The sequence below is a fragment of the Sylvia atricapilla genome, chromosome 1, assembly GCF_009819655.1.
Source record: "Sylvia atricapilla isolate bSylAtr1 chromosome 1, bSylAtr1.pri, whole genome shotgun sequence".
In the NCBI taxonomy this organism is placed as follows: domain Eukaryota; kingdom Metazoa; phylum Chordata; class Aves; order Passeriformes; family Sylviidae; genus Sylvia; species Sylvia atricapilla.
The window spans coordinates 113,576,451-113,591,435 of record NC_089140.1 but is presented as its reverse complement, the minus strand read 5'-3'; the positions used below and the strand labels follow the sequence as shown (position 1 = coordinate 113,591,435).

The 14,985-nt window shown below is 37.0% G+C and overlaps 1 protein-coding gene across 1 annotated transcript in view; it reads right to left on the bottom strand.

Annotated features, from left to right (window-relative positions):
* The window catches only part of RP1 (RP1 axonemal microtubule associated), an 82,495-nt gene that overhangs the window by 46,241 nt on the left and 21,269 nt on the right, over positions 1 to 14,985 (bottom strand). Inside the window, exons 7-17 of the mRNA XM_066331114.1 lie at positions 10,849 to 11,000; positions 10,214 to 10,292; positions 9,480 to 9,555; positions 7,842 to 7,918; positions 7,724 to 7,755; positions 7,453 to 7,582; positions 6,046 to 6,149; positions 3,884 to 4,057; positions 3,059 to 3,271; positions 1,784 to 1,961; positions 31 to 162 (exon numbers count right to left, since the gene is read on the bottom strand). Coding sequence (XP_066187211.1) covers positions 31 to 162; positions 1,784 to 1,961; positions 3,059 to 3,271; positions 3,884 to 4,057; positions 6,046 to 6,149; positions 7,453 to 7,582; positions 7,724 to 7,755; positions 7,842 to 7,918; positions 9,480 to 9,555; positions 10,214 to 10,292; positions 10,849 to 11,000 — 1,347 coding nt within the window. The remainder of the gene's footprint in view (positions 1 to 30; positions 163 to 1,783; positions 1,962 to 3,058; positions 3,272 to 3,883; positions 4,058 to 6,045; positions 6,150 to 7,452; positions 7,583 to 7,723; positions 7,756 to 7,841; positions 7,919 to 9,479; positions 9,556 to 10,213; positions 10,293 to 10,848; positions 11,001 to 14,985) is intronic.

Sequence of the window (14,985 nt, the reverse complement as noted above, 5' to 3'; positions counted from 1 at the left end):
ACCACAGCTGCTTTGTAAACTGTCACTTACTTGAGGGTGGGGGAGTTGAAGGCCTTTGAGGTACTGGCTCCTGCGCCTTTGCTGCTTGGGATTGAGATTCTCTGAAGGCTTTCTTCTCTTGTTTGCGTGCTGCAGATGTTCCCATAGGCTTTTCCCGGCCAACTAAAACAATGAAATGTAAAATCTGTCTCTAGCTAGAAGCCATTTGGTTTTTCTTTCTCAGAAGCTAACAACAGCTCTCACAGTTGTTCCACACAATAGACATCAAAATCTTTTCTCTATTGTTAGCCGAATGCTACAAAACATGGGAAAAAACTTGACATACCATTTAAAAGCCATTCAACGTTTTAAAAATCTAAGCAAAAATTGAACATTGATGTAGGAATAAAATGACTTGTTAAAATGTAGCTTTCTGCAAAATAAACTTCTCCACACTCAAAATGTTTCTTTTTTTAAGAGTGGGAATGCTGAAATGAAAATTGCTAGAGGTCATTTGAATAATATAAATTGATATTGCTAATATTAACATGTCAAAGAGACAATATTTATTACTTGCATAGAACATATTAGCTCCTCTTAATATTCCTTTTAGTGAGCAACACAGATTTAGAAGGGTTGAGGCCTGTGACAAAGTGACATTTAGTTTTATTTAATGATACCAGTAAGCACTGTCTTGTTGAGAATTTCTACTGCTCTTCCAAAAGGTAATAAAGGAAAATATTTTCCTTGTTTCTACAAGGACATAGTGATCCAAATATTACTATCACCCTGCAGAAAGCAGGGATGGAACAGTAGGGATGCACTTACAGTGAATTTCATAATGATTCCATCACAATATACATGTAACAGTTAGTAAGAGTGGTTGTAGGTTTTGATACTCTTTTTGCTGGTGAAAGCATTCAAGGTAAGTTTGTTCTGCTTGTGTATGGGAAAAATCTGACCAACTTCTCGATTGCAAACTGATGTCCAGTTTAGCATTTTCAAGAGTTGTTTCATTTCCTGATCTCCATAGTCAAGACCACCAGATAAGAATACGTTTCCTGTAAAATAGTGTTTCCTGCAGCTATCTTGTAAGTCAGCTGGCTATCTTTGGTAGCCAGTTTTTCACCAAATCAAAAACTTTGTTCTCCTGAGGGGAAAAAGATAAGCAGGCAATTACAGTGATCCAGAGTGTGCTGAGACCCAGGTCTGAGTCCTGGGTAGTTGACTAAGTCAGCTGTCTACTGAAGAAACATTTTGACTGCAATAGCTCTCAAATCCGACTATGGGACAGAGGAATGACATAATGAATATGCTGGGCAAGGAGTACAATGTATTTCACATCACTGAAAAAGAAACTGAACACTGCCAAGTAAACCTTCTTGAAAATCTACTCACTTCCCTATAAAATCAGGAAAAACTGTGGTAGAGTTGGCAGCAAGATAACATCTCCCAGGCTTCTAAGATCTGTGACCAGAAAGCAAAATACACCGAGGAAGTCAATGCCATTTTTATCTTGTCTACTGTTTCAATTCTCATTTTCAAAGCCTTAATCGTAAAACAATTGACATCTACTGTATTATTATTAATTGTTATTATTGTTATTATTATTACAAAAAGAAAGGAAAGAAGTTAACTGAAAATGTAGGATAAATTAAGTGTGCATACAATAAATTTTCGTTTTTAAAACTACTGAAACACAGGGAAACTGTCTCAATGTGTCTTTTACACTTTCGCTTTGAATTTTATCAATTAGAAACAAAAATTACTAAATAAAATTATAAGTTATTGAGAAATCACATACATTTAATGACCTGTGGATAGAAAAAGATATTTCTCTCTCCAGTGTTAACAACTGGTTTAGTTTGGCCATCTGGCAGAAGACCAACATATATCCCTTTGTTTCGCACCGATTCCAGACTCACAGATCCAGTTTCCAAATTCTTCTCAATTTTAAAATGACAGTATTCATCACCTGTTCCCTAAGAAAATGAAAACAGAAACATGAATTCAACAATTGAATTAATGTAGCTAAAGGATGTTTCTTGAGTCTTAATTATTACTACTTTCCAGTAATATTTCAGATTAACTCTACATTCTTCACAGCATGCTGCATTACTTCACACACAGACACATACCTGCACCTAATCCCTGTTTATTCCTTTATGACCAGAAAGGCTAATCACATAAGTTAGGGAAGTGAAAGATGAAGTGAAAACATTTATGTTAGGATTTAGGCAAAGGCTAGGACATATTCAGAGGAATTTACCACTTAAACAGTTTCCAGAGGATTAAGGAATGTGAAAATGTCTATTTCAGAACACACTGGATATTTCTATACAAACTTCATACATAGCACAGATTTGCTAATGCTACATAATATGACATCTATTAAATAGATGTCATTTTTTCCTCAATTTCATGGCACTTACATGTTTAATTTCAAAACCTTTACCCAATGTTACTTTTTATCCAGACCTCCTGATCCACTGGGGAGAGCACTGCTAAAAAATAAGACACTCACAAAGCCTATATTCAAAATATGGATCAAATATTTTAATGTCTGAAAGTGCACTGGAAGCAGTGAAAAAACTTTCATGGGCCTCATATCTGAGTACTTACACAGCTTTATTTCATATTCAGTTGTCTTAAACTCCCAAATAAAAATTATCCAAAATATTTCTCATACATATGTGAGAAATATTAACTTAGATGAACAGAATCACACCTTAATAGTCAGGGAAGTATAGAGCTGCTTGCGCCTTAGTTAGTCTTGAATAGGTTTTACCTTCATCATCCATCTAGCAATACATAAGTTTTAACTACATCCACATTCTCAATAGTTTAAAAGTATAATCAGATCTTTACTGATTCAATCAACTGCCAACTGACACAACACTTGCTCTTGCTTTATTTTTCTATCTTTTCTTTGGCAATTGAAGGAAAAGATCTGAATAATTTTAAATCTGAACAAAGTTTTATGTAATTTTTATCCAAGTGAATTAAAAAATAATCTCTCCTATCACTGATAATTCACTCAAACTATCTGCAGAGGGAAATACAAACAAGAACTGCTTACTGTTCCATCACACTGGTCATCTTTGATCTTCAGATACATTCTCGGTTTTTTCACACTTTCAAACATGCAGAGTCCAGATCCAATTTTATGCACCTTCCAGTAGGAGTCCTGCTGCTGCTGACCTGCTCCACTGCAGCTCCCATCAGGTCTAAGGGACAGAGCCTGGCAGAGACTTGTGTTGAGCAGGATGATGGCACCATGATGAAACACACCCTTTAGATCAGAAACAAATAGCCCTCTGTGAACAGCACAGCTTTTCTCCACATTAAATTTTGATACTGATACTGTTCCTACTGTTCTGTTTTAAGCTCTTACTCAGGCATGTCTTTGTATAAAAGACAAAATAATCAGTCTCAAGTAATTCAAGTATACCTCCAGCCTTTGAATATTTGCTGCTTTCTGTGCAGGCACTAACCAGAGCAGTGGAAATCCTTCCCTACTCTGCAGCATCCCTGCCTTTTCTTGCTGAGCGGCACAGCACAACACCCAGAGCACAAGGAGAGTGGCCAATTAAGAGACTCGTCTCTTTTCAAGAGCAGCTCTCGTGTGCTGCTTTTCGAAGGTTTGCTAGGAAGTTCAGGGTCTCATCCTTCCTGTGTTTCAGCCCACCCCATTTGCATGTAGCAGCTGCATCACTCTCCCCGGGAGAGCAGGAAAGGGAATCTTCCCAAGTGCCGCCTACCTGTTAAACTGTTGTTGGGCTCCACCTCGTGGAAGAGGATCCTTCTTTGAGCTCGCAAACCTCTGAAACTCGGTTAGAAATAATCTGCTCTGCAGCAGCAAATTTAAAAAGAGTCTTCCTAATTTTCCTCTGTCCCACCTTACCTTGACGTGCACAACAAATTCTTTGGAAAGCCGGGCATATCCTGTTGTTTCATCAGCTACCTTGCCTTGGAGATTGAAAGCCGCAGTGTGACCTGGGTAGCTGGCTGACTCCAGAATGGCACAGCTGTTTGGTTGAAGGTGAACACGGAGCTCACAGCAGGCTTTGTCTTTGCTCTAACATAGTCAAAGAAGGAATCATAAATTACATGAACTATATGGCAAAATCTAAACCAGGGCGGTATCACAACATAGTTTCTGTGTTGTTCGAGTTCCCACATTATTAGCAGCCTAATACAAAAATCTTTCCATTTTTCAGATTTGCAGTCCTTAAACTTAGGACTGAAATTGTTGAATTTGACAGAAACTGTTCATTGTAAGATTACACAGATCTGGCAATAATATGAAATAAACCTGGGTGCCTCAGTTGGAGAGTGTGTCACAGCCTACAAAGATGGCAAAGAAGTATAAAACCTGACACAGACAGGAAATGATCCATGGGAACTCTTGGCTACCAGCCCATCTTTGACATTGTTTGCCTTTGCCCTCATTCATTGTAACTGTTCTCACAGAAAACATTCAGAGAATTAGAAGTTTTACATGAAAGAGTAAAGCAACACACTTTACTCCATGTCTGCCTGTTCTGGCTGGCAGTCTTTATGACCCCATTGTATAAAATACATAATTTAATATTTTATCAAAACATAATTTATCAACACATAATAATACATATTTAAATATTTTATCAAGTCATCATCACTCTCATATTTAAATAAAACCATAATTTTAATCAATGTAAAATGCTAAAAGTCCATCTAATAATTGATAACTCTTCTTATTTACATCATCTTAGAATTTTCAAGAGTACAAAGAATCAATATTTCTAGGAAAAATTTTAATTTTCAAGGCACTACCTTCTGAAGAAAAAGCTAAAAGAACTGTTTATAGGTATTAACTGTTTATAGGTATTATATATATGTTTTTCAACATACCTATAAAAGTAAAAGAAAACTGTATGAATTTTAGAAGTAGTTGTGAAACAAGTGAGTAAGCATGACCTCAAAGTACAATTAAGTATGTATTATAAGGCTGATTCCAGTTTTGTGTTGCCTTTTTGTTGTTCCAATGCCTGAGAGACAGCTGTCATGTCTTACAGATGTCATAAAACATCAAAAACTCCCAAAGCACCCTCAGAATCGTTTCTGAGGCCTTTCACCAGAGGACTGAAAGGTTCCCTGCTTGAGGGAGGTACCTGGGTGTTCCCACCTACACTCCTCATATAAACTCAGTATGCAAAACTTTACACATATCAATCATACAGTGTCATTTCACTCTAATCAGCCCCAAGGAAACTATTTACAAGAACACTAATTGCTCTCATTTCCTAGGATAGGTCATAATAGTTGGATATTAGGAAAAGGTTCTTGACAGAGTGTTTGGGCACTGGAACAGGCTTTCCAGGGGAGGGATCACAGCACCAAGCCTGACAGAGCTCTAGAAGTGTTTGGACAAAGCTCTCAGGCACATGGTGTAACTCTTGGTGCTGTCCTGTCAAGGGCCAGAAGTCAGACCTCCATGACCCTTGTGGGTCCTTCCATCTCAGGATATTCTCAAATTCTATGACCAGAAGGAACTGAATTCTACAACTCCATTTACCTACCTGTATACTGAAAATGCTGAGGAAGAAAGGTCATAGTAAAACTTTGAAACTGGGCTGAAATAAATCAAAATGCATCAAAACAAACCCTGGATTATACCAACTGTCTTATGACTGGCATGTTACTTACAAACAAGAAAAAATGAAGGAAAAAGGGGCATTTAAAATCAAGCCAGAGAATATTTTCTTATCAAAAAAGAGGAAATATTAGGGCATTCCAGGTGGCTTGTCAGCATGTAGCAAATATAAATGACATCTTGGAATGGCCTGGTGTAACTGAATCAAAAAAACTTACCAAAGGATAAAAAGTAAACTGTGAGAAAACAAAGCCCTGTCTCTAAATTCTCCTATTTATCAGCAATTTCTTGGGTTCAGTTCTGCAATTCTACACTCCTTATCTGACTGGAAATATAATTATTTGTTAGACAGATTTTAAAACTTTTTTTTTTTTTTAAATCAGACAATGACACATATTTATGAAGCAGGAATCAGTAACAGCATTTCCCACCTTTCCAGTTACACGGCCACTGATGAGAGCAAGAGCAAGAGATGGCATCTGATGACTGCTGAATATACGTGTATTTCTCCTTTTGACATTTACATCAAAAAGACCTAAGAGTTAAATGAGAAAAAGTTAGAAATATGAAAGTATATTAATTCATATTTGCATTTAATTACAATTGATGGTTTATCATTTTCTAGGGAAAAGAATTAATTAAGTGTTTAACTCAACAGTTTGACCTCTCTGATCAATAAATTCTCTCATTCGTTCAGGAAAGGGCACCTGGGGACTACTCTCTATTTTGCTGCCTTGAGGAGAAAAGCCCTGAGAGGTAATGATAAGGAACAAATTTCTTTTTATCAGCACATATGTTTAAAAAAAATCCATAAAAAGGAGCTGAGAATCCCAGCATAATGAACTGGGCTCTAGCAATGAATTTAGATGATAAATAACAGATGATGTGGGGAACATAAAGCTCTCAGGTAAGAAAAGATAATTCATTTTCTCTATATCCATATCAGAATTTGTAAAGCAGATCGTGCAGCATAGCTCATGGCTTCTCAAATTTTAAATCTGGCCAATTTTCCAAACAATTAACTCTTATAGCTACAAAATACTGATGAAAGGTAAATTCTTGCCATTTTTATTGTTCCTAGGGACAACAGTGATTTTTTAAGCAACTGTTCTACCAGTCCATTATGTTGCCTTTTTGTAAGATGCAGCTGCCTCTGGAGGAATCTTGTCCTGATGCACTCTTTGGTGTGTCCTAAAAGGTTCTATCACTTCGAAAAAGATCTTTGTAATGTCCCTGTTTAAAGTCCCTGGTGACATGTCAGAAAAACAGAGCAGCTCCATCACTACCAAGGGAATAAAATATATGTATGTACCTAATATGAAATGTATTAGAGTTAAGTGTTACTAATGCAGTAGGAGGAAAGCTGATAAAGGATTGAACTGGTAGACTGCTACTAAAATCAATTACAAAAAATAGAATAAAATTAATTTATACATACATACATATATTATATATATATATATATATGCACGCACATATATGTATTCCTTATTAATAAAGTCTACTTATATTTAAACTTGTTCTCTTAGATGGATCTAGTTTCAAAAGACTCCAGCTGTCCTTGCCATGTGAGCTCTGTGGGAGCACCAAAGATGACAAGAAGTTTTTCTATTTGTTAAAAGAAAGCCAGTGACAAGATAACACATGAGAATTTGTGTGTGTGTGTGTGTAAACTAAGCATATATTTTCTGAGTCCTTATAGTCATTAATACATGTGTATTTTAAGTAAGGAAAATGTTTAGTATGATTATCTACTCCTATCCATTCTAGGAATCTCAATATTAAAGTCTTTCTTTCTTGTATCTCTTATGCATACATCCACATGGAGAATACTTCACCGTATTTGTTTTTCTTGTCACCAAGAGCATCAACTCTGCCATCTGGGTAGAGGCAAATGAAGCCATGGGTGAGCCTGTTGTAAAACTGAAGTGTGATGCCTTTCTGAAATTTCCACTTTTCTGCAGCCCACTAGTTTTGTAAACAACAAACAGAAAAGACTTATGAGAAGATGATACACAGGAATTTGTCATACAAAACATTCAACTGACCTGATTTCACTCAAAGCATGATTTCAGTGGTTTAAATTAAAATAAAAATATGTACTCTTACAGTTTTTTCTCTTTTGAGTTCCAGTTCTTGTCCTGTGCAGATAAAAACAGTGCAATTAATTTACAGAGATTCTTCATTCCCTTTGAGGCAGTTTTCTTCCCCACCAATTTTCACTTACTTCCTGGAAATGTGCTGGCATCTGTCACAGGCAGTTCTCTAGCAATTTTGCCATCATCCTGTCCCTGGTCCAACCACCTAAGAATCAGAACCTCTTTCAGTAATAACCTTGACTGGCAACTTCCAAAGTATGCATGGCACTTGGATACTGATACTTGCTGTCCTATGCATTAAAGTATCAAGGTTGACAAACAGCAATACAAAAATCCAGCTTTAGTAAAGAGAGACTAACATTGGCAAAAAATTATTTTTCTTTATTGTTCTTGGTGAAACATATGTAAATGATTTCCTGGACTGAGGTACAAGGGCCTAACCCAATTATTACAAATCAAAGAACATATATTCATCCCAGATCAATAATGAATTGTGCAGTGGTCATGATGTTTGTTCTTCCTGTCTGCAAGAAGGCTACAGTGAGATGAAAACTGTTCTGTGCCTTGAAAATCCCTATACAAGGAGGCAAACCCAACAGTGGAAACACTTTTGCCATGTCTGAACTATACTTTCACAATGCCTTTGTGCACGTATACTTTGTACACATCTACTTATGTAAGTTAAGTCTAACTCCATTTGAGTCAAAAGCATTCACACACTCAAAGCAAGATAGCAAGCACAGCATCAAACTCTAACAATAGCTAGCACATACACTGTATTTTTCTGCCTGAAATGGATTTCAACTCTCCCTAAATTATGTATGAAGCCAGCATTATAGATCTCTTCATAGCAGTTCATCTCATCTAGAATACAGACTCAAAATTAGGTCAGGCAGGGATGAGGTGCTGTATCTGATAGGCAGAAAGCCCTTACTCACACATAAATCAGTTTCAGTGTGCACATCGCTCACTCTGGGCTGTCTCAGGCAGTTATTTATTCACTGAGAGAAGTGAGAGGAGGAAATAGAATTGGGGTGCCACTGGCAAGCTGCAGCTAGACTCTTACGTGACTGGACTTTACCATTCCTGATGTTTGCACTGATATTTATCGATTAAAATTTTTCTGCAAGGTGTTGGGAATTAATCAGGCATAGATAAAACTGTAAATGAGTTACAGAGCAGAAGATTGAGAGCAGCAGCATCTGCAGGGGAAAAGGCAGGGAAGTTAGGATTGCTTCAAATTATGATGCAGCTCAGTGACAGGCAGCAAAGCAAACGAGTAAAGGGGATGTGGTCGGCTGGATCCGTTTGTGACTGCCATTTCACAGGATCTTGAAGTCTGATCCTGAGCTCACTGAACCCCACATTAATGTCCATACTAACTTCAGTAAATCAGGAGCAGTTTGCTAGAGAGACAGCAAGCCACTCTTCTGAAAAGACTTGCATCACATGACATGGTAGAACAGATGAACCTGCTGATGTCAGATGCAAGGTATTGGATATGGGAAACGTGTAACAAAAGCCTATCTTAAATAGTTCAAAAGGTGCAAGAATGTAAAGTTCCCAGGCAGAACTTTTTATTGCTTTTCCCTTTGTTCAAATGCACCAGATGTTTGGGGCAGATACAACTCTTAGAGCTGTTAAAAAATCAGACCATCTCAGCTCACATCTTAGGAAACACATAGTTCTCCATAGACATTCCAGGAGAAAAATTAAAAGTAGTAACAAATTTATAAAAAATCTAACCCAAATCAAACACAACCAACCTGTGACAAAGAAAAGTATAATCCAAATCTGTTACAGGATCCTTGATTACAACTTTGTCCAGAAACCATCCATTTCCTTAGAAGAAAAAAAAAAAAAAGAAGTTAGCTATGACAGAAAAATTGATGAATTTAATTACGTCTGACTTCCTATAGGTTTCTCTCTTCTACCAGAACTGCAAAATCTGCAGCTCCACTGGCAGGTTGCAAGAGTCACAACTACCCTTACAGCTGAAGAGAAGACAGTACCTGTCCTAGGTAGTCTAGAGCTTCCTTATAGACCTTCAAGATGCTGGGTCTCTCCCTGGCTGCATCACTCTCTTTTGAACATTGCCATCATATGAGATTTATTCATTTTGTAATCAATATGTCAATAAAATTAGAAAGTAGCTTATGATGGCTCAAAATAAGTTGCTATGTTTAGAGTATTTAGGCTCAAGAGTTTGAAAAATAGGACTTGTGACTGCAAGCATTTTAATTTTCATCATTAATTGGAAGTCTAATGACAAGATAGTGTTACAAAAAATTTCAGTTGCATCTTTACAGTGCAACTGATAATTCTAATCCATCTAAAATTATAATAGCTCATTTTGACTTTAATACAAGACACAATCAATACTTTAACATGCAAACATGCCCTCTCTTCACAGCTTTTTTACAGGGATCAGAAAAAAATTACTATCAGATGCTGTCTTTAACCTAATGGTTGAGAGTATAGTGAAAGTGAGATTTCTGACCTGATCCAAGTCCATTATGTCCTATAACAATCTTGTACAAACATCCAAGGTGCACAGCTTCAACAGCGAAGATGTCAGTCTGTAATCAACCAACAAAATTTCAGAAAAATCAAAAAAACATAGCATTCATCAGCCACGAAATTGTGAAGACCCATAAACCCTTATGACTCTTTTGTCAAGGTCAAAATTTTAAGTGTTAGTTGAAACAGCAGTAGAAGTCACTACTAATCACTTTTCTAATGGGAGTAGTGCCATTCAAATGAATGGGATCAGAGTCAGGAAAGAAAAACCTGTTGAAAGCATCAATGGCAAAACTCTTACAAATTACAGCAGATTTCAACATTAGAAATGCAGATATAAAATGAAATTTCATTTTGTCTTCTCTTATTAAACCAAGATTTTAGAAGAATGAAAACCAAAAGTACACAGCTTACCTATTTCATAAATGAAAGTTCTCATTTTCAAAAGCACTGGTATAACATTAGAAAGAATTTGGAACTTAATTAGGGAATTTCAGGGAGCCACTGGGATATTGTAATTATCTCTTTTCTAATTGCACCTTTCTTGGAATCACCACCCAGCCAAAAGAGAAAATCCAGCCAAAGATATCAAAAAATGCTCTGTCTTTCACTTACTTGTCCTTTTAAAAATTTCTTCGATTTCTGTGACCTGAGCAGCTGTCTTGATCCTGTATCACCTCTTTCTCCATAGACAGAAATAGAGACATCAGCCTCGGTTCCAGCGTTCCACAGGTCTCCTGTTGTCACATGCACTTTGTAGACAGTCACTGACAATAAAAGATGACAGCTTTACACATCACAAGCACTATTATGGTTACAATAACATCTCGCTGGCTGTAGAGTCCAAATACATCTGTGTCAAGGACAGGGTATAAAACTTTAAAAATCCTATTCAAAAAAATAAAATACAAACTTGCTTTTATGTTTTTTATGGTTGCTACATTTATTGTTGTGTCCCAGGCTGTCATTTGTGGGGAATGCAAACAGAAGTTAATTCTAAATGCCCAGTAGTATATCCTGGTCCTGCAGCATCATTTAAAATCATCATAAACTGAAAAGTAAATAATGTAAATGCAAGATTAGTGTCACCATAAGTGGTGAGGTCAAAACTATAAAAAGGAATGGGAGCCATTGACATTTGGAATGCACTGGGTAACCAAATAGGCTAAAATCTAGCACCATAATTTTAGTTTCCTAGGACCTCAAAACTCACTGTTTTATTATTTTAGCAATTCATGTTATAGGATAGACTCATAGAATGGTTTGGTTTGGAAGACACCTTTAAAGACCACCCAGTCCAACTCCCCTGCCATGACCATGAGCATCCTCAGTTACTTCAGGTTGCTCAGTGCCATGTCCAACCTGACTTTGAATGTTTCCAGGGATAAGTAGCCTCTCTATGTTCCATATGGAAATTCTTTAAAGGGCATAAATTTAGGAGAGAAAAACTAAGACTTAAATTTAATAAATCATTCATTTAATAAAAATGGATAATGCAAGTAAAATTAAATTTCAGTCAAAATCTAATGAAATTAAATACTATGATACATAAAAATATCTACTAATATAAAGCCATGGTCCTTAAAATGAAGATGTAGGAACTTCATATAATTTACAATTAAGGTAAAACATGCAGTCATAATCTTCAGTATTAACAAGGAAAAGGCAAAATTTATGCCAACATACACTAACAATATTTTGTTAGACCAGGTGAGGTATAGAGAGAATGAAAGGGGAAAAGAAAACCTCATTTTCTGGCACATAAGCTCCTCTTCCAAGGCTAGGTGTCTGTGTGCTTCTCTGTCTTGCAAGCAGAAAAGAGTTTCTGAACCACTGGATCCGAAACAACATCAGCATTATCATCATTTGATTGTCAGTTTCTATTTGAAACATGTTATGAAGCTTGGCTGTAATTTTCTGAAGGAAGTTGCTTCCAGATCTCACTCTTCTGATGGCCAGACACCTTCCTTTAATAAGCACTGAAGATTTGCTCACCATCAGTCCATATCTGCAATTATGCTAGGTGGCTGCTCAGGGTTACAATTTTTCACTTCACGCTTATTTTTTCCATGAATATCTCTCATTTATTTACATGGTATTTTTGTGCTTGTTACTAAACAAGCTATCTTTAAAGAATTCCATTTGGATAATGGTAACAATTTGGCAAAAACACTAAACAGCCTGCACAGGTTTTAATGTGCCCACACAGAACACTAGTGGTAGTTTCCTTCTGGGATGAGAGCTACCTCATTTTGAGATCAGGGCCTCTGAACTCCTCTGAAATATGTGGCAAAGACCAGCCACATTTAACACACAGAAGCTTTTGACACTCTTTGGTTAGCAGCATAATCAGGCACTATCTTTCCCAGTGTACACTTGCCTCAATACTCAAACTACTTTTCATTTAGCAGCTGTAAATTCATACGGCATTTTATCCATATAATTTCACGTGTCACCACCTGATCTACTAACTTGCCCAATTTTTTCTTTGCAGCACCCACATGAACACATGCCCCATGAACAGACCACAACAGAGGGAGAGAAATAATTTCTCTAGACCAACAATTCCATGCATAGGATCACAACAATCCTCTATTGCAACAATTTCCTCTTTCAATAACTACCTGCCTTTCCAATTCCTACAAGAAGAAAAGCAAAAATCCACCAGCTGCCAACCCTATGTAACCCTGATTTATTCACAGGATATAATTAATGATTGTGTCATACACCATGAGCAGACAGGGAGAAAAGTAGGATGGTAGAGGATAAAATGTCAAACAAATGCTGCACAGTCCTCCAGCATTACAGCAACAACACTTCTTAACAGTTTAATTCCCATGTTCTTCCTTTGAATAAAAAAGAATGTTAAATCAGAGAGTGTTTCAGCCTCTTTTTATTCAGAAATTGGTTTTAAAGTGTCTCTCATCATCTCTCTTTCACATTGAATCCAGACCCCTCCACTGTTCTGTTATCAAACTATCTTCTCTGAAGTTAAAAGCTGTGTTCCCTTTTCACTCTCTCACGCAGAAATATAACACTAGCAAAAAGACACAGAGGCTGTCTTTCAATTACTAAATCAGAGATGAAACTGCCTTCTCCAAAGCCTTCTGCATGACCCCTTTTAAACTGAAGCTGGTAGAAATTCACAGAAGCTCCTTTCTTCCTCCCTTGTGCAAGAGAGAAATTGTTAACTACAAAATGCAGATTGAGAGGTTGGTTGTAAGTGTGCCTTTGTGCTTTTCATGCAGGAAGATTACTCAATAATAAAAATCTTTCATTGCACCTTTATTTCAGAAACAAGGAAATCTGCTAGTCAGAAAGTGCCCACAAATTAGGATGTCCAGATAATCAGAGAATATTCTGTGTTGGAAGGGATCCACGGGGGTCATTGACTACAATTTTTGAGTGAACCATGTAGGGATTGCATCCACAACCTTGGGATCATTAGCACCATGTGCTAAGCAACAGCAGAGGTTGTTGAGATCTGCATCTCAGAATATTTAAACAAGAGAACAATTGGGGAAGAACAGATACTGCAAATAGGGGAATGCATTATATTCAATAGAATATGTTAATTATCATTAATTAGCATTTATTCAAAGGGGTGAGGAGGTGTTTGACTTTTATAGCAGTGTTTGTGCATTCCCCCATACAAACAATCTTAGTCTTCCTGCCAAGGAGACCAAACCTGTGAGGAAACAGGCCTCTGAGGCTTCTCATGTCATGAAGATCAACCAAAAATTGTGGTTAATGTGGACTGGCCTCTCTCCATAGCATTCTATGATCCACTGACAGCTACTGGTGAAAATCTCTCCCATTATTCTTTTTCTCTTAAAACACACTTTCAAGGCACAAACCTGGTTTTTTGTTTGTTTGTTTGTTTGTTTGTTGTTTTTTTTTTTTTTTTTTCTCATCTCTGTGTCAGGTTCTTAATCTCAGAGTTCAGTCATCACAGAGAAGCATAAATATAATTGCAGGCCACCCATCTCTTTATCACAAGAGTAATTGTCCCAAGGTATGTTTTCCTACGTCCATGGGCCCTTTTCAGGACTTCTATCCCTCGAGTTTATTTGTTCTCTTCCTCTAGCCTGCACCTACAATATCTGTTATCACTGAAATAAATTCCTGTTACAATTTCAACTTTTGAAGATCAATACAAGGGACTATAGACACACCATAAAGCACTAATAGATTGTTAAACATTCTGAAAAAAGGGGTCCATAGTTTTTAGAGACTTAGAATGGAAGTTTCTCTCATTCCATTAGTTTTTTCCTCTACGACTGATATGATTTTCATGGGGGAGAGAAGAGGACATACCCCAGGTGGATCTTGCTCTAGAGAAGTCTTAGCACAAGTAATACCAGTGGTGTTTTGGCTTTTCCCCCTCTAGCTTCACACCCCAATAGGATGGGAATCTGCCACAGCCTTCTTGCTCCCTCACCTACACTCTCTCCCAGGACACACTGATCTTGCTAAGCCCTTGTATTTTTCTTAGAAATTTTCCAGAAAAGGACAATGCCAATTGGAGAGAAGGGAAAAACAAGCACAGATTTTCCCTTCCCATTGATCAAGCAGAGAGAACATATAGCAACATCAGGGACTGGTGAGGTAGAGCAGGGCACTAAAACAGTGCAACAGCAACATCCAATAATTTTCACATCCTTTGGAATCATTCATCATTAGAATTACAATATAATCTCTCTGTGAATAATGGAGATTTCAACACTTATAGCCTCCTGAAATATTTATTCT